Source organism: Cydia pomonella, chromosome 8, assembly GCF_033807575.1.
Source record: "Cydia pomonella isolate Wapato2018A chromosome 8, ilCydPomo1, whole genome shotgun sequence".
Lineage (NCBI taxonomy): Eukaryota > Metazoa > Arthropoda > Insecta > Lepidoptera > Tortricidae > Cydia > Cydia pomonella.
In genome coordinates, this window is record NC_084710.1 from 19465776 (window position 1) to 19486816 (window position 21041).

A 21041-nucleotide genomic window follows, 5' to 3' on the forward strand; every position below is an offset into this window, starting at 1 on the left:
AGTCGTGATTAGTAGTAAAAGTTGCGTTCTAGATATCATATTAACAAAAGAAAATGTCAAATAAAAAGGCAATTTTTCCCTTAAATCTTTTCCTGTTTACTTATGAATACTTACATGATAGAAGGGAAATGAGGTAGACAAGTGCAACATGCATATATGTAGTTGTTTACTATAAACTCACCTTCGCACTATGGTACAGGGCACTATTCCTCGTCATCTTGGCCTTTGTCATTGTCACACAGTTCTCATCACAACACTTCATAAACTTTCATGTTGACAATCCATTTGTGTACATGGGAAAACGGAGTGAAACGCGAGCGCGGTGTTTACTATGGGAGCTCGGACGTGGGAGTGTGGCGCTGCGTACGCGCAAGCGATTGCCGCGCTTTCAGCGGCGAATACGGGAACTAATAAACATGGAGCTTACTTTCCCGACCTCGTATGTAGCTTCCCATGATCGAAATATTCGAAATCCGTATTGGAACCTTAAAATTTGAACTAAAAGGCTACTTTCAGGTTATTGTAAGGAGTAAACAGTGAATTTTGTAAGTGAGCGAAGTTTTATAGTACACTAGCGCCGCGTACGGCTAGGAAAGAAAACAGTGGAAAATAAGATAAATGAATAAATAAAATATTGGTGGAGCGTCTCTTTCATACTAAGTTGATAACTGTAGAGTGGGAACGTGATGCAAAAAGAGGGTTCGGATAAGATGCGGTTCTGAGTTTCTAGTTTGTCTAGGAACCTAGCAAAAATGAGCTTTAAAGCGTTGATTTAAGATCGTTCGTATAAGTTTTAGGAAAAAGTTGGTGTAAGGCTTTTGTTTTAAGCGGCCATTTTGATTCTCGTGAACACAGCGCCCGCGGGAGCGCGGGAAACTGATGTCATAAAAATAAGGATAATTATGGGAATATGAGAAGGATAGGTCATTAGATTTTTTTTAAATTGTCTAATGTTTTTCAATGTTTTGATTCACAGTGAAATTATTAATCTTAGATTGAGTAAAATCTACAATACCTAGCACCAGTTTGATAGACATCTTAAAATTAAAATGACAGTTATTTGTTCCCAGGTGGAAATTTGATTACTTAGGGGATCTATCTTGTCAAATACGAACAAGAAATGTAATTCGTTAGTTTAATATGGATCCACTTTCTCCTTTGTAAAATCTCCCGTACCGCTAATTTAAAATTATGTACCCACAGGCAGGTGGACCAGCTTCTGTAAGTAAACAAGTCAACAATGTACATAAATACACGTTTAGGTAGCAAACCAAAACATAATCCATCTACCGTACGCACGTTACAAAAGACGGTCGGAGATCATATTATTGTACAAGGGATTCAATCAAAAATAATAATATTTCGTATAGTATAACCTGCCTCGAGTTTTTTTGGACGCGAGCAGGTGGGATGGGCAAAAAAGGTTCGTTAAAGTGAGGGCTAAGGCGATCCACTGATCCTTTATTTAAGTCGACGGTGTATTATACATACATATTAAGTTCAGATTAGGTTTCTTTTATTTACTAGAATTTTAGTTAGTTTAGTTCTGTTTTCTGTTAAGTTTTCGCAACAAGTTTTATGAACGATAAAAAAAGTATCAATTACAACTACTGTTTTAAGAAAAAATGTTTGTAGTTAGGATAATGTCAAAATATAGAGTATATATTTTTATTTTAGTTTTCGACATCATAATTCTTATCAATAGCCTATGTAGGTTAGGAATGAATATTAAAGGTAGCAATTATCAGTAGAATCAAGTACTGGATCATAAATAAACTTTTTAAATCTATATTTTCTACTACAAAAAAATACTGATCCTTTAATACCTATAGTTACCATTTATGTGATTTTTATTAAAAAATATAGTTATTGTCTATATAGGTAGACAGTATACAGTATAGGCAGTATACTGCCTCCACGCTTCCCGTATAATTAGGTCATTTGATGGACACTATTCAACTCAGGCTTCAATAGAAGCCTTGGCAGAGATATGAGTCTTTTGTCTCAGCACACGTGCGAGCAATTAAGCCTCTCTAGATATAACTATTTACTAAATGTACACCTACGCTGTTATACCTCAGATCATGGTAGTAAAAGTATACGTTGATACATGATAATAATAACCGGCCAAGAGCATGTCGGGCCACGCTCAGTGTAGGGTTCCGTAGTAACTCTTCCGTCACAATAAGCTAAACTGGAGCTTAAAGTATAGTAAATTGTTAACCAAGGGATGAAACGGTACCTTTCACCCGAGTTGAACAAATAGGCAAATTTGCATAATCAGTACCTAATTAAAGTAAGTCTTTTTACTATGAAGGGAAAACTTTTTGCGATAACTCAAAAACAGCTAAACTGATCATGTCCGCTATAGTTTTCATTTAATGTCTTTCTTAAGCTCTACTTCCACGATTTTTTTCATATTTTTTGGACCTATGGTTCAAAAGTTAGAGGGGGGGGGACACATTTTTTTTTCTTTCGGAGCGATTATCTCTGAATATATTCACTTTATCAAAAAATGTTTCTTGAAAACCCCTATTAGTTTTGAAAGACCTTTCCAACGATACCTCACACTCTAGGGTTGAAGCGAAAAAAAAATTCACCCCCACTTTACGTGTTGGGGAGGTACCCTAAAAAAAATTAAATTTTTAGATTTTATTGTACGACTTTATCGGCTTTATTGATTTATATATCCATGCCAAATTTCAGCTTTCTAGCACTAACGACCACGGAGCAAAGCCTCGGACAGACAGACAGACAGACAGACAGACAGACAGACGGACATGGCGAAACTATAAGGGTTCCGTTTTATGCCATTTGGCTACGGAACCCTAAAAAGGACAATTGTTACAATCCACCGGGATCCGTGTGAAGCTTTTTACATTTGTAACACAAATGTACCATAGTGTGTATTAAATATTGACTTACTTACCTACTAAATACTATCAGAAAAAAATTGCAAGTAACCGGAAAATGTAAGCAAACTAACACAGACGGAGAAATTCTAAATTGAATGTGAGAGACATAACATAAGTATAAGGTAGTGGTAAATTGTGCCAAGAATTCATGACATCTGCCTGCCTATCAAGTACAGTAGATAATCAAATCAAAATCACAATCAAATATCATTTATTTTCAGGCAACTAAGGCTCGTAGAAAATAACATATATACAATAAATACAACACAGTTTTCTGTTGCAGTGTAGGATTCATATTCATACAAGGGTCTTTCTAACTTATACTCTTACAGTGTACTCATTTAATATCTGGATGGTGGACTAGGGTGTTAATTATCTTAGCATATATCTATACGCAGCACCTCATCGTGTTCGAAAAAACTGTGTAAATCGGACCAGTTGTCTTGAAACACACGCACATGTCTTAACCGATAAGTTAATATTTTACAGACAAGATTTTATAATTTATATTATAATAGTACATTACGATACAAGTGCGAAAAATAGGAAATTCGAAACGAGTGGCGATAAATTAAAGCACGACCGAAGGGAGTGTTTTAAGGCGCGGTGTATAGTAAAATGCGCTATTTTTAAATCGATATTTACAGGCTTGTACAAGGATTTCATCGATTATTTTCTAGTATGTATTACTTCAGTCTTTGAACTAGCCGTATGCTTGTCAGAAACACGATGGCTCATCTTTTTCTCGATAGATTTTTGCTTTGAAAATATGCTTAAAACTGTATTTATTTCGATATTTTAGAAGTACTATGATGAATATCAATATGAAATTTACTTCATTCAATAGCTTTTAAGTAACTCTAACATTTTGCTTGTCAGTTTATCGATGCGTTAAATTTTTCATTCATAATTATGAATTCAACATTTTTCCTACTAAACCTTACCCTGCGCGGCAATACCGTCAGTACGCCAGTACGCCCGTGACCACTGTCAGCGTCGGACCTGTGCTAGTTTAGCGGACGTTACATAAAATGGATAATCACACTATAAATACACAAATATGTTATACTTACACACAATGTTTTCATCACTCTTACGAAGAAAAAAACTAATTTTTAAGTTAATTGATTCTTAAATACGGTGACATTTCAGACATCCATCCGTCATATTATCTTTTTTTGACAAGTTTTACACACGCACCTGTCCGGCATACAGCCACGATTAACCAAATGATGAAATGGTGCCTTGCACCCGAGTTAAACACTCTACTTTTCATTTTTAATACGAGAAAGGTAAAATACATGTACATTTTAAAAAACACTGCTAAGTATACAATTCAGTAGTACTTATTTCGTCGTCCTACTTTTAATTATCAAGTTAGGTAAAATAATATTTTAAATGGCTATTACAGTAATAATCAAATTGAATACCTATTTTTAAACGTAAACAAATAAAATTAATCCGCTTGTTTAATTTATATAAGTCATTATATTGGAACAGCTTCATTTTTAACACATACAGGATGCAGGAGATATACTGGATTTAAATATGTGGGATTTAAATAGTGCTTAGTGAAAGGTACCATTTCACGTTTTTGTGGAAGTGCTCAAATGGCTGTAATAGTTTATGTTATAAGTGTTGAATTTGTTTGGTATTTCTGGTTTATTAACTTTCATATGGTATACACTTAAGACTTTATTTACAATTATCAACTATTTTATTTTGTAAGGTGAGCAGGAGTGATATTTACCCTTCAAATTCCATTCAAAATTTTGAAAGTACTCGGTTCGGAAGTTCGTACATATTTGTACCTCTCGCCAATATTTTTATTTCACTGGTTAAATATTCTGTAAATTCAAGAATGTCACTAAATTCCATTTTTGATAATGTTAAACATAAAGTCCTTTGTAAAAGTTTGGTATAATACTTTTATACCATGCTATTTCTGTTTTGTATGAAATGAAAACTGGTGACATTTTATTTCTTTTTTCAAGTATAAATTTCGATGACACTCTGCCGTCAATTTCAGGTCTCAGCCAATTTTACCTTCTTTAAAACCTTGAACCTTGTTATGTCTTTGTGATATGCTTTTACTATTTTTCCTGCCAATACAAAATATAAGTGGAAAAATCCATCGAAAGTTTCGCAAAATATATTTTCTTCATTTTTGCATTAGGGTGCTTATGTGTAATATGTATATATTAAAATAGTTTATTTTGAAATGAATCACTAGTCAAGGCCTATAGTATATCCCTTCAAGTGGCAGAAGTCAAAACGTAAAAAGTAGTCACGTGGCGGGGCCCCGTCGGGTGTTCAGCGCGGATTTAGAGAATATTACAAATTCAACTATTTAAGCTTATCTATGTATAAAATATATATTGAAGCATATATCGTTAGAATAAGCACTAAATACGCTATTCGAATAGAACAATTAAATTATTGTCTTCTTCTTCTTGGTCCCTCATTGCTGAGGATCGTGACATCATGTCCTTCTGTTGAAGTTGTCCTTGTTGTTGTTAAATTATTGTAATGTTTATGCATTTCGCCACATGCACCTAACTAATCAAACCTAGCAACAGTGACAGTTTTCCAGTTTCCTTATTAAAAATGACTACCACCACAAAACAAAGTTATGATTGGAGGTAATTGTTAATTAATTTTCTACGTAGGGCTTAAAATGCAAAGGTTAAGTCATAAAAAGTGCCCGTGAGGAAACGGATTTTTTTAACCACGTATTCCTGAGGTCATAAGAAGAATTTCATGTACAAGTTTAAGTCAATTCCGCAAAAAAAATTGTTTTTTTTTTTTTTTTACTTTTGTATGTTTTTAAACATATTAAGTTCATGTTCTTGGAAAATTTATGGATTAATATAAATTGGTACATTTTTTTTCGTAAAAATTAGTCTATTCAAATGGTACCTTGTGACTTTGATATCTGTCAAGAAGGTAGTCTAGACTAGGTCCCAAAGTGGCGACTGGCGACATAGCCATCAAAAAGGCGTTATGCACTAAAACACAACGAAAAATATATTTTTTAATTGGTATTAACTCTGAACTAGGCGAATTACAAAAGTTTGTATGACATTTTTGCCTCTAAATACGATCCGGAATATACTGTTAAAATCTTTCCGTTTCCTCGAGGGTACCGTGTATTTACAAAATAACCTCTTTAAAAATCAAGACAGAACTCGACCTAGGCGTTCGATCCCGGATCAACGGTCCTTAGCAACCAAGCGTTAACAAGCGTGTGTATGTATGTTTTCCTTGTCTAACTTGCTAGCTACTTTTGGGCGCTAGAAGAGCGTAAATATACTTCAAAACCTTTAATTTTGCCACTAAATATGGCAACACCTCACTAACCACCCTCTGTTGGCCGACAGCTTTCTGGCTATCGCATCGACCCGTGAGTGGTGGGCCACCACTTGAAGGGATAAATAACATAGTTGACGATAAAATAATTTTGTTCATCGGAAAGTTTTGTATGTTAATTAACTTTACGGAACAGGTCTTAACTGTCCTTCTTTCCAAAGGAAAAAATTACTCATTGAGACAATTCTAACAACCTCAAACGCAATTTGGTTGCGATATTTTGACACAGAGTTCCTATGGCCACCTCCTCTCTCATGCATCAGATCAGCTCGATGGTACCATAATATTTCATTGTCACCCTACTTACATATGTATGCAGATTTTCAACTTCATCTGAAACCTCAGTGGGTCAAATATACTTGTAATATTTGATTACAGACAGAGTAGACAGACAACAGACTGATTCTTTATTAGACATTAATTAAAGTCAGTCAATTATACTCATTACTATATAACTTCGAAGTAGTAGTAGTAGTATAAGTGCATTTTTGCCATTATAAACTTTAAATAATAAATAATAATAGCAGTTTTCTCGACTTTTGCATTTAAAATTTATAATCGTCTTCATTGTCGTCAATTCAAAAAATAATATAGAAATAGTCGTTACAGTTAGAGTCATGGTTCTTTTTTGAGAAGATAGCATAATTTATCTACTTTTTGGAGCTACACATATGCTTGTGCATACCTTATGCTTATGTTTTCAGTTATCTCAATACCAGCAAAAACATGCTACCGTTTTACGTTCACTTCCACAAATTACTTAGCTTTGCTAGTATTCTTCCTTTTTTCACTACTTGCCCGAAATTGACTTCTATTGCATTTTTAAGGTCAACTAAGTTTTGAATAGGTATCTATATATGATTTAAAGCAGACAGTTGTAACTTTTGTCTGAATGAGTAAGTAATATTATTTCGACACAAAACGATTTGGTATCATTTTACTAGGTTCTCAATTTGCCGCGGTATACTCTAGTATTATATATAATTATCAAATTTTTAATTTCATTAAGTTTAAATCATAATCAATATAAATTTCCGGAAAAGATCCCAGAACTAACAAACCAGAATACGGATGGCGTCAGAATAAGGACGTAGGCTTGCTGCGAGCGCGGCGCGCGGGGCGCCCGCCTGCCTGCTTTACCACTTCGTCTGCTTCACCCCCTCAAAAACCTAAAATCTGTCTATAAGAGCGCCTTAAATCGACACGAGTTGCGAATTACCTATTCGCACATGTATCGTACAACGTTTTACAGTATGGCCCTTTAAATGTTCTACACAGTAACGTAATATGCTACTTCTCGCACTAGTGCTATAAAGTAGCCCCATATGTACTGTAATTAGTATTTTAGCATACATTAAACCCAGCTGCATAAACTTGTATTGCCAAACACATTAAATGTAGCGACTCGTATTAAGTGCTCCATACAAAACTTTGTTCACGGAGCACTTATGGGGCGGATTACTTCGGCCTTGCAAATCGGTTAAATGCATTTTTCTCAGAGTCCTTAGATATTGTTTGACATAGATACCTAAAATTTGAATTAGTCATAACAACTACCAGCACTAATAACGGGAATAAGTCGAAACCGTTAATTCTTCATCCAGTAGCAAAGGCTCAATACAAATAGGTATGAATATAAAAAAATATTTCCATGACGTGACACGTTATACTACTAATAAGCTTAATTTCCAAATAGAAAACACTACACAGCAAAGCTCAAAAGCTCCCTTCAGAACATAATCTAATTTCACGCTTAATCCCGAGGTCTGGGTAAAAACGAGTAAAAAACAGAGCAGCGAGATTCCCGGCTATAAGTAGCGAGTCTATTACTTATTTTCATTCCTGAGTAATTGCGGTCTTGGCCCAATTACCTACGTTATCGTCAGTACAGTCAGCTACAAATATAACAACAATAGCTACATATATTAAAATAGAGATTCAGTTAGTTATAATTAGTTTTGCTGGGAATTTTCCGCAAATCGACAACGATGGTGCCCATTTTGCGTGAAAACAAGGTAGCACTACTCTAGCCACCCCCAGCACCTCCACGATACCTAGCAGTGTCTTCAGGTTACTAACCGCCTCCTTTAGTGTGCACAGAGTCTATAGGTATTTGTCCCACGCACACGTCTAAGACAAATCTGAACCCCTAGTGTAAATTTATTCGATAGCGTGACATGACGTACGTGTTTGCGTTAAGTCTCATTTTGTATGGAATTTAGAAACAGTGCGCCAAGCGGGACGTTTTGGAAACTCAAAATGTACATCAAGTCACGCTATCGAATAAATTTACACTACTGTATAGAATTGACAATATTTTGGTTTTAAAACTTCGTTAAAGCTAAGCTGGATTAAGATATTCCTATGACAATCTAGGTAAATATTTAAATATCATAGCAACAAAGACTTTTGTAATGAACAATTCAGTAAGTACATATTTTATACAATTAAATAGTTTAACCTCTGTAAAATCAAAAACAAAATGAATCCTAGCTACAGGTTGTTTCTAAAAATGTAGCCACATATTTTAATATCAGTTTATAAAAAAAATCAGATAAAGATGGTTTATTTTTCAAGTAGGCATGCGGCTATGAACATCAAATAAAGCTACGCCGGCTCTAACCCTACACCTCTGTCCCGCGAAGATTAAAATCCCCCCTAAATTGTAAGAGGGTATCCCAATATGGGACCGACAAGAAACTCGGCGTGACACATATTCAATCAATAGGTTTTGTAGTACTTGAAATCTTTTGGTATTATACTAACTGTACACAAATTACTATAACTATACAGAAGTGGTATCGAGTTCAACTCCAAGTGCAAGTGAAAAATGGTTTACAGTAACGAAATGTTGGTAGACTATTGTTTAAATTACAGGGGGCCTAGTCAAGATGACAATAGTTGATAGAAAACGCCACTATAAACTTAAATAATGTATGGAAATAGTCACGTGACCATTTTCTGTCATCACGATACAATTTTCTGTTCGTTGGGCGTTTGTCGATGTACACTCGCCACTAGATATATCGGAGTGGCCGAGGTGCTCAGAAATATCTGAACACACACTTTAACGTCTTGACAATAGAGTCGTGTTCAGATATTTGTGAGCACTTTGGCCGCTTCGATAGCTGGCTATGGCTATGCTCAATGCCATGTCCATCGACGCCCCACATAAGCTTTAGATCCGTGGAAACTTTATCATTGGTATTATTTTAAACTCAAAACAAACTCACGTTTTTTTCACTAACTGTATTTTTTAAACATCTTTAAATGACAATAGTCATTAATATAAATAAAGACAAGGCATATCCTTTTACATATGTTAACGGCACCAAGCATGGGACATTTAAGAGAATATTTTTGATAATTCACCAACACCTGTAAAATGTCTACCCCTTTATGCATTAAGAGTTGAATGTCCTATTCATACTTTATGTTTTCTATGTATTTAATGAAAGCTGCCGCAATTGGTTTCAATATTATTAACAAATTAAAACTATGTTTTTTTTTTTGCGCCATGACTAAACTACCAAATATCAATGAAACATTAAACTAAAGCAGCTCTATTGCTCTTGTTTATGGTAAAATGTTGCCAGCGCTTAGAAACTGATGGTAAATACTTATTTTACAGGATTAGTCTAGACTATCCCATTACTGGTGCCAGTCCCATCATGGGGGTGTTTACATGTCACAATATAGTATAAGTTGCCCTCACTGACTAATTTTAAATTCCTCTCTGTATACATTGTATAACTTCTAAAGATCCTAAACGTCATTAGTTCATTAAAATAATTCTTCAAATGTTTTTTTGCATTGTAAATATACAATACAAGTAATAAATGAAAGAGAAGTAGTGCAGCAACACTTACGACCAATCATGGCAGACACAGATGCGAGTTCGTTCCGAAACTGTATTAGCCAAGGATAATACCTAGCAATTACTTTAATCAGCACTTTCGCTGCTGTAAGTAGTTATTTGGAATTTTGTTTCAGCTGGAATGACTACTTAAACACTGCCTATAGTAAGTGTTTACCAGCTTTATCTTAAAAAAAAAGCACACAGATTACGATTTAAACACCTGATAGCAAAAAAACAGATCGTAGGAAGGTAGGAACACAGCTAGAAGCGGATTTAGTTCTTTTTTAACTTAATCCGTTTAATTTTTAATTTAGGTCTAAAAACTTTAAGGTTATGCGCATTGACATATATATCTAAGGACGGGCCTTACGGGCAATGAGAATGGGACCAGTACAGCGGTGTCACGCGCACGAATTCGAGCCAATCGTGCAGTATAACGCCATAACGCGAGTGGTTGATGAGTTCTCATCAAGCGCGCGATTGGTCGGAACTAGTTGCGTTAGACTGCACGATAGGCTCGAATTCGTGAGTGACACCACTGAACTAGCGCCATTCTTAGTACCCGAAAGCCTGTCCTTAGATATATATGTCGATGGCTATGCGACTTTCTTGTGGACATTATAAAACAAACGATTTTTAAAGCCAAATTTTCGTATTTTATCCTTATTAGTATGTTAAAACGTTCTACTTCTTTAAATTTATACGATGAAAGTCTTAAGAAAATGTATCCAAATAGTTAGCTTTTGTAATGTCTACAGAAAAGACCACGGATTTCTCGAACGTTTTCGACCCATTTATCCAGATTTAAAAAACGATTTAATTTAGTCCAATGGATGTTGTGAATGAATCAATACTTGTCCGGTATAATTTCACTACTTTCGTTTGACAGAAGTTTATTTTGAATTAACGTAACTTTGATCTCAGCCAGTTCATCAATAACCGTTATTTTAAAACGTCACTATTTACCGATTTCCGTTAGACAAGCTCAAATTACTGCACATGAAGTAAACCAGCCGAACGGTTCCCGCGCTTACGTCATGTTAGTTAGAAAATAATCTGACCGTCTCGATTATAATGAAATTGTTATTAATTACAATATGTGTTATTACAATAGGGAGTGAATCACTAGAAGCCGTATGTGGAGCCGGTGCGGTGAATACCTTCGTGACTCACATGGCCCTTATGGAATGTTACAAAAACACCTTCTGAAGGTGCTTGAGCTAATGACATAACTAACAAGGCTATTATTTCGCTTCAGTGTAATATTTACATATTTTCGGGGCATTCCGGAAAAGTTGGTACGTGAGCATTTTTTAAAGTCTTTTGATAAAGCTAAGAAGTAATTAGGTATTTGGAATAATAACGTTTGATATGATATCTTTAAATACAGCGGTGGCAGCATGATTGAATTTTTATCACGTGTCACTATGCCTGTCACTCTCGCACTTACATATTTGTTAGAACGTGACAGGCATGGTGACAGGCGATAAAAATGCGATCGTGCTTAGCCCGTAGCCTTCGGTAGGTTATTAAGGCAGCTGCCATACGCGTCACTTCTCCGACAAAGTACGCTTTATTGTGTAATGTCCCTTTCGTCCTTAATTCGTCTATTTTATCGATTCCAAAATGGTGACTGTCTGCTTTAGAACTTTATTGAGGTACAACTGAAAAGCGTGGCCAGGATCCACAATGACGCCCAGATTTGTGAAAACTAACCATTAATAATATGACAATACGAGTCAAGGCACTGAGTCAAGGTACTGAGTCAAGTTCTTCGTGAATGACACTGATGATATAACATAACTAATATGAAATCAGGGAGAAGTGTGGCGAGTATCTAACAATTTGGAATGCTCGGTGGAAAACTTGTATTTTCTCCCAGGGTTCTGATATAGGGCACGACAAATAGTAATCTATTCCCCACCTGTTCCTCCGAAAACCAACCTATATTCCGAGTAATTGACAGAGTTAGAAAAGGTCTCCGTTTTAGATTGAACAATAATGCTTTATGTCCGGATATTCTTCTCGGTCGCATTTCTCTACTGATTCTCGCGAGCAGGCAAAATTACTCAGATTGTTTTGTCATTCAATATTTCAAAATGGCGGAGCCATGGGGGTTCCCAAGATTAGCTCACAGCTCTACAAGTTTTATTATGCACCAAATATAAATATGAATAACTTAATCAGCTTTCACTTATCCATGTTACTAATTACAATCCTTCACTACTTACCAGGGATCGGAAACCGATGTTTTTTGATGGGAACGAAAACGGTATTTTTTCGTTCGTTGTTAATCATTTCATTCCTAATCGGGCAATCTAATAGTACGAAGTCGTTATCTAAAAACACAACTGAGTCCTATATTTTGAGTATAAAATAAACCGAAATATATGGTTATTTCGATGTTTTTGCAAAAAACCGGTTCCGATCCCTGCTACTTACGTTCACCACAACAGTAAAATCTGAGAGCACTGTGCCCCAAAAGCCCAAGATTATAAATAATCACCAAGCACGCTGACAAGCAATATGGGATTAGTAACGTGCACTTAACCCAGCGGGGTGTGTAATTAAAAAAATGTGTTAAAAGTGCCTTGGAATCTCGATTGCTGGCATTTATCACTTCACTGAATAACGACTTCGTCCCGATTCGAACTTTAAGATACGACAAATATTCGGTCCAGATTCCAGATGATTTGTTAGACCTGTACCCCAAAAGCATAAAATTGTTGTAGTAATTCACCGAACCGCATTTCACCTCGATCTCATATTTAATTTTCGCATTGTGTCTCAATAGTTTTTTTTTCTAGTGGCTATAAGTTTTAGTCGCATTTCACCTCGATCGTACATTTAAACATCGCGTTGTGACTCAATCGTTTATTACTTTAGTCGCATTTCACCTCGATATTGTATTGGCGACGTGATTCAACGCAACGTCAACGTCACATAGATAAAATTTTAATGAGTTTGATAGCACTTGAGGCTTAATCCTACAAGTACAAAACGTGTTTAAAAAAAACACTTAATTTTAGTGCAAGCATCAAATTAACGTATCAAGTTAAATAGAGTCCCAAACAAACGTCGATCGCGGCGAAATGCCTCTTCGGTAACATACTACACGAAAAATTAAATACTACAAATTAATTATACTAATGTCAAAGGCTACGGGAAAAAGTGCGTCAAGTAAAAAAATCTAGTGATATCTTTTTCATTCAAGGTGAAATGCGATTCGGTGAATTACTACAACAATTTTATGCTTTTGGGGTACAGGTCTAACAAATCTTCCAGATACGATATGGATCGGATATGTCAGCGCCAAAAGTGATGTTTTTGTTCGAAGACACGAGAAGAAACACCACTTTTGACATATCCGATCCATATCGTATCTAGATCTAATGTTTGAGGTATCTTAAAGTTTGAATCGGGCTGAAAGCTACGCTCTCGTTTTAAAACTACATCCTGAAAGAAAATTAAATTTGTCTTGAAGTTTTGTATTAAAAATTTCTACTCGCCTCGGGAAAGTTCTAGAAACGAAAACTTGTACCTGACATAGATATGTATATGCCAAATTTCATGTGTTTTAAAATGAGAGAATAACAATGGCTATATACTATATAGTTATTACTTAGTATCATTATACTGTCAACAGAAATGTAAAAGTAATGTCATTCATATTTATACTTTTTGGTTTACATAGCCACTTCTGCCGTGGCTCACCTTCCTAAGCTATTGTCATTATGTACATATTCTTCATAATTGCAAAACTATCATAGATCTCTGATAACTCAGTCATATTATTTACCATTACTTAATATTGAAACAAATATTCCTCTAGAACTATTTATTGAAGTCTGTCAAATATACATTTGAAAATACAGCAGTTATATATAAAAAGTATGTACCTGATGGCCAGTTTCAACACTCCCCCTACATCAGGGCAGGCTTACTTATCATGCCCAACAAGGTGCGTGCTCTGAGGAAGCTTTCCTTGGGCAAAGCTTTTGTCAACGTATCCGCTACTTGCTCCTTGGATGGCACGTAGAGGACATCTACCATCTTTTCGTGGTGCAGTTCTTGCACGAACTTATACCGTGTATCTATATGCTTAGTCTTGAAATGGAACACAGGGTTTTTGACTAGCTTGATTGCACTTTGGTTGTCCACAAACAATGTAGGTATAACGTCGAATCCTCGCACTTCTTTATAGAGACGATTGAGCCAAATTACCGTCTGGGCTGCTAGGCTGGCTGCAACAAATTCTGCCTCGGTCGTTGAAAGGCTCACACATCTTTGCGTTTTTGAAGACCACGACACTGCTCCCCCTGCGGCCAGACATACATAGCCAGAAGTCGACCTTCTCGTAGCCTTGTCTCCGGCGTAGTCCGCATCGCTATACGCTACGAAAGAATTTCCTTCCGCTGACGAATACTTGTACAATATACCAAGGCATTGGGTTCCCTTCAAGTATCTCAAGACTCGTTTAGCGATCGCATAGTGGCACGTATCGGGTTTTTCAACATGTTTCGATAATACATTTACAGCAAAGGAAATATCCGGTCTACTCACAACCGATAAATATAATAATTTTCCAACCAATTCTCTGTAATGAAAATTATTGACATTCGTGTCACTGTCGAGTTTGAAATTTTCTGTCATCTGACTTTTGTCTATCGGAATAACAACAGAGTTTGCAGCACACATGTCATAATGTTTTAAAATAGTTTTTATGTAGGCTTCCTGGTTGATAAATATTGAGCCGTCATTTAGGCGATTTATTTCTAGCCCAAGATAGCAGCCAACTTCAGAAGTTCGAACTTGAAATTCTGCCGTCAGGGCACTCAGGAACTCTTCCATACATGTTTTGTTTGGGGATAGGACTAATCCATCATCCACGTAGATCATGACGATGAGTTGCCGATCTTGGCTTATAAACAAGCACGGATCAGAGTCACTTTGCTGAAGCTTATATTTAAACAGGAACGAACAAAACTTCTTGTTCCAGCACCGTGGTGCTTGTTTCAAGCCGTATAGGCTTTTGAGAAGCTTGCAGACGCGGCCTGATCCGTCGTCAAATCCCACAGGTTGCTCCATATATATAACCTCGTCGATGTCGCCGTACAGAAAGGCAGTCTTGACATCGAATTGGGTAATGTGCATTTTTCTAAGAACTGCTTCGCTAAGCATAGTCCGAATCGTATCCCAGCGAACAACAGGGCTAAAAGTTTCGTGATAATCGATCCCGTGCTCTTGGCTGAATCCTCTGATGACTAGTCGAGCTTTAAAACGTTCAATAGAACCATCAACATTCTTTTTGATTTTGTAGACCCATTTGTTGCTGAGGGCCTCTCTATTTTGAGGTAAATCAACAAGAGTCCACGTATTGTTTTGTTTAAGAGAATTCATTTCCTCTTCCATGGCATTACGCCATTCTTTATGGTTCTTTGAATCCATTGCTTGCTTGTAAGTCTGAGGTTCATCTTCTGAAAGACATATACAGCAATTAGATCGGGAACTTTGAAGTAATCGTCTATCTCTTAGATTGTAGCGATTTACTGGATCTTCATTAGAGTTAGGAGGAGTTTCAACTTCGCTAGTTTCGGGTATATCGGGTAGTACAGCCTCATCCGGAATAGCCTCATTACGAGAGTCGTTTTCTGTTTCAAAAATCTCAGCTGTTTCTGGATCTTCATGCTCGCCTATAACACATGGAAGCTTGCAAAAGTCGGAAGAAACTGTTTCTGATCTAAACAGTACATCTCTTGAGATGATAACGTCGTTCTTTTCAGGTATCCAGATACGATAGCCGTCTTTGTCTCCGCAATATCCCACCAAATATCCTTTTATAGCCTTCTTATCGAGCTTCTTACGTTTCTGCTTAGGGATATGTACAAAACATTCTGTGCCGAAAATACGTAGATGGTCAATACAAGGTGTCTTGTTATACCAGAGCTCATAAGGTGTCTTCCCTTTAATCTGTGTTGGTCCAGTCCTGTTAATTACGTAACTCGCAGTATTAATGGCTTCAGCCCACAATTTTTTCGGAAGGTCTTTATTGTATAGCATGCTTCTTGCTGCCTCAACAAGAATCCTATTTTCTCTCTCTGCACCGCCATTTTGTTCTGCTGTGTAAGGCATACTCATGCGGTGATGTAGGCCAATTTCTTCGGTGATACGGTGTACTTCGACATTGTTGAATTCTTTTCCACCATCTGTGAGTAATTCTTTAACAACATGACCGGCCGTTTTAATTTCAGCAATAAATTTGGGTAGTACGCTGGCTACTTCGGATTTTTGTTTTAGGAAGTATACTCTTCTAAATTTTGTGAAATCATCTTTAAATACAACGAAGTATCTTTTTCCACCAAGTGATAATTCTGACATAGGTCCACAAACGTCAGCGTTAATTTGATCGCCTGGTTTATTGCCACGATGTTGTCTTGTACCGAATGACAATCTAGTCATTTTTCCGTATACACAGCCATCACAGTCATCTTTCTCTGGTGAAAATTTTATACCGTTGCGTGTAAGGACTTCCTTTACATGTCTTTTATTTTGATGACAAAATCTTTCGTGCCAAATTTGTAAGTTAGTCCCTTCTTTGACCACACATGCATTTGCAGTTCTTACTCTCATTAGAAGTTTATACAGATTACCATCTCTGATGCTGACAGCTTTAACTTTGCCGCTCTTGTCTTTAAAGATGCGCTTGTCCTTGTCGGCTACCTCAATGTAACCGTGGTCTAAGGCTGAACCAGCTGAGAAAAGGTTTTGACCTGCTTGCGGTACATACCACACGTTAGTAAGGTGAGCACGATTCCATTTGCCATGTACAGACATTTCTACGTCAACAATTCCTTGGCCATAAGCATACATAGCCCGATCATCTCCAAGGCGCAGGGCTTTTGGGTTATCGAAAGGTGTATAGCTTCTGAACCAATTTGCGCTAGACGTGACATGATGAGACGCACCAGAGTCAACGATCCAGTTTGAATTGGGATCGCTAAGACGAGACAGAAACGCATCTCCATCAGCCTGAGTGGACTCGTTACTCGCAGGTTTCTTTGTGTTGTTTCGCTTCTTAGATTTCTTGAGCAAGAAACACGCCGATCGCTTATGTCCGATTTTGTTGCAGTGTGTGCATTTAACGTTAGGTTTACTTGATATGAGAGCTTCGTCAGACATAGAAGTAGAAGAATTAGTACCGAGATCTCCAAGGCGTTGCTCGTGAAGGCGCAGACGTTCCATAAGAGTAGAGATATTTCTATTCTCTTTAGGCACTGACTCCCAGGCATTTTTGAACTCGAGGTATGTTGAAGGTAAGGTATTCAATATCCTGTTCATAAGTAATGATTGAGGGAGTGCTCCTTCTTCCTTTAATTCGTCGTTGAGTTGTTGCCATAATGTATGTAGCTTAGAGACGTGCATAGCAATATCATCAGCTTCATCTTTAGTATAGGTAAACAACTGGCAGTACAACAAATCGAGTCTTCTCTCATTCTTCTGCTCGTAGACCGAGTGAAGTTTATCCCACATTTCCTTACCAGATTTGGCAGTGAGAATATGCCGTTTCGGTTCGGCGGACACGCTACATCCTATGATACATTGCAATAGTGAATCACGTTCTTCATATTTGATAAGCTTCTTTTGATAACTTTCGGTTTCGTCAGCCGGCGCATCACTACTTGGCGGAACAGGAACAGACTCGACGCCTTTTACTATACCTTGCAGTTTGTGCATAGATAGTTGCAGGTTTATGTCGAACTTCCATTCTAACCAGTTGTCTTGACCGCGTAGCTTTTCAATATTAAAGCGATCTAGTTTTTGACCACTCATATTTTATACGGAACACAAAATCTCAAAAGATAAAACTCATCCGAAAAATAGAAGAAAAAGCTCACTATAAAAGGTATATTTGTAAATATTTAACCATAACCTATTGAAACAAATATTCCTCTAGAACTATTTATTGAAGTCTGTCAAATATACATTTGAAAATACAGCAGTTATATATAAAAAGTATGTACCTGATGGCCAGTTTCAACACTTAATCAAAACTATCATTAATCATATTACAAACCGTTATTAATAGCTCCACGAACTTGCTATACAATGCTATATTTGAACTCAATTTTATTCTAAAGCTGACTAATAAGAATAACTATAAATCATTTTCTACGCATAGTAGCCTTCTTGTCAAGATCTATTAGAAAGATCTTCGAAGTACAAAAGATTTCACGCTACCCCTTTCTTCCCTTCGATCACCATAAGAAAACCAGTTCTGTTTTTTACAAGACTGCCCAAAAAAAGGAGTGCAATGGCTTTTTTGTGAAGGTAGAGACGCTACTAGATGCAATTATAAATTAGATATAGTTACACGTTTATATCGTATAGTGGGTATACTTTAACCTTGATTCAACGATTATGAACATAGTTTTGGTCATGAAGATACTTGGAATTTGACGTTACGTACTCGACTGTTACCTGTTACCATATTACCTTCAAAATATCCGTATGTGTATACCCCATTTAATTTACCATGGCGGGATTCCACTAGAAACTGCACAAAGACCATAATATTGATCAATTGTTCAACAATTACTTTCCGAGCTCTCCGAGCCAAAAACCTCACCAAATATCACCAAAAGGAGGGGGGGGGAGGTCAAAAAAGCAGCCGAAAAAACCTCGCGTGATTTGTGCACAAGCCCTTAAAACAAAAAATTATACGCAAAGTAACGCCTGATTCTATTCATTACTACTCGTATTATTTACGCCTAATGCCCGTCGTATCTTAGCGGGTAGGCCGGTCTTTTGCAAAGGCATTGGATGACCCCCATTCTGGGAATGTTTATTATTTTAATGAAAAAATATATATAAAATTTTACACAAATAATAATCAAATAATCCCCGAAATGCCGAAAACATTTACACTCTCACATAGAAAATGTCAAGGTCAGACAGCCAAAATGTATGAAACAGACAATTTTTTCCGATGTCGGGGTTGGTCCCATAGTAAAAGTTGCTCAGTATGACCTATATATTCACCCCGTAAATTATTGCAGGTGACTAAATAAACATCCTGTATAGCCAGCTCGTGCTTCTAAGATTGAATATAAATGCGTTTCTTAAAACGATCAGGGTCAAGTACCTATCCGATTATACGGCTATCGATATTCTCAATTAAACTTTATATATTTTTTTTGTTCTAACACGATCTTTCTACACGTGTGTCCATTTACAACTTCTACAACCGGTTTTCTGTTTCATACATACACAGGAATACTGCTTATAAATCCATCTCTCTTTAGTCGCCTGAGGGTTCGAATTACAAATAATAATGCGACAAGCCTTATTACAAAAGATACAAGCGTTATTTTCCATTGTCCGTCAGTAATGTTTGAGTTATAGTAACTCGTAGTAAATTGAAACGGGTTCCGTGCTAAGTGGACGTGCAAACTCAGCTCAAAAGTAGTTTACCGTTAAACGTACTCCGAATATAGACTGGCGCGAGTGCAAAACATGGAAGGAAGGATACCAGTATTTATACCAGCACATGATGTGATAAAAGTAAATAAGTTATCTCGAATGTCCCTAGCCGCAAAATTATTTAGTTAATGCAGTAGATAGGTAGGTACCTACTTAATTACGACGATAAATTGTAGTGTTTATATTTAGGTACAGGAATTTGGACTTACATTGTTTATTCAACTTAAACTAATATTTATTTGTTGTTCGTCGTTAGATGTATTTTACGAGATTTAAATAAGCTCCTTTAATTATACTATTAATTAAATAAATAAATATTATAGGACATTATTACATAAATTGACTATTCATTATTCTATCATCAAGTTAAGTTTCAACTTCAACCCAAGTATCACATAAAAGTATTCGAGCTAGCGCCTGAATAAAAGGTATGAGCAAACGTTTAAGTTCGTTGTCCACCATTGCCGTCATCCAACTGCAGGCGTATTCTCTAACAACCTGTCAATACGATAAATTAACGAAACGAAGATGATTGTAGCTGTCAATTTCCTCACACCTATAAGTAGACGTAATGTAGATAGGTTAATTATGAAAGAGATGAATATTTCGATGTTGATTTGACATTTAATCAAATGAAACTCTTGTAAATCGAAGTGATTAAAATTCTGAATAACGTACAGTAGGTACAGTTAAGGTATTAAATATCGATATGGACAAAGTGTCAAAAATATGTATACACGACCTTATTGCCTATATATCAAGGTAGTGTGTATTACATATTTTTGTCACTTGGTCCGTATCGATATTTAATACCTTGACTGTACTTACGTTTAAAATAAGTTCGGCCTCACAGTTATGTACAACTTCCATTTAAGTCATTGAGTGGTAATAAAATATTGATTTGAATGCGATGTTTACATTCTCCTGATTCTTAATACTACTACGCCTGGAATACACGATATTTTGCGACCGCGTTGTAAATTGCGATTTTACAATGTGTTATCGTTATCTGTGTCGTAATCGTAAACGAGGAAATTCAACTAAATATGATTATGTAAAGCCTTTGAAAACGCGGTTTGTTATGCCAAAGCTGTTCAATGTAAAATATGGAAAATTGTTATTTTTAGAAATCCTTTCTATGGTTACCTCAATATACAGCCGTTAACAAGTCTCATTATTGACAATTGAACACTGTTTTTTTATTATTGGATGGGCCGGCTTGAGTGAACTTTTAATAACTATTCGTCATAAACGAAAATTATAGGCGTGTATAAGTTTTGTACGTAAAATGTTGACTCGCTCTAATTTCTTTGTATCTCAATTCCTAGCAACGAAAACTAGTACAGTATAGTTTATAATCATTTGAATGTTCATGCCAATTTTTATGTCAATTTAGCTATTCGTTTTAAAATGAGAGC

General features: G+C 36.2%; 1 protein-coding gene across 2 annotated transcripts in view; it reads right to left on the minus strand.

Moving 5' to 3' along the window:
- LOC133520785 (uncharacterized) overlaps positions 1-21041 on the minus strand; it is a 138020-nt gene that overhangs the window by 62069 nt on the left and 54910 nt on the right. Inside the window, exon 1 of one of the 2 annotated variants that reach the window (XM_061855446.1) lies at positions 182-335. The exons of the other annotated variant lie outside the window; for it this stretch is intronic. Coding sequence (XP_061711430.1) covers positions 182-262 — 81 coding nt within the window. The 5' untranslated portion in view covers positions 263-335. Of the gene's footprint in view, positions 1-181; positions 336-21041 lie in introns of those variants that run through there. 2 annotated transcript variants of the gene reach the window in all.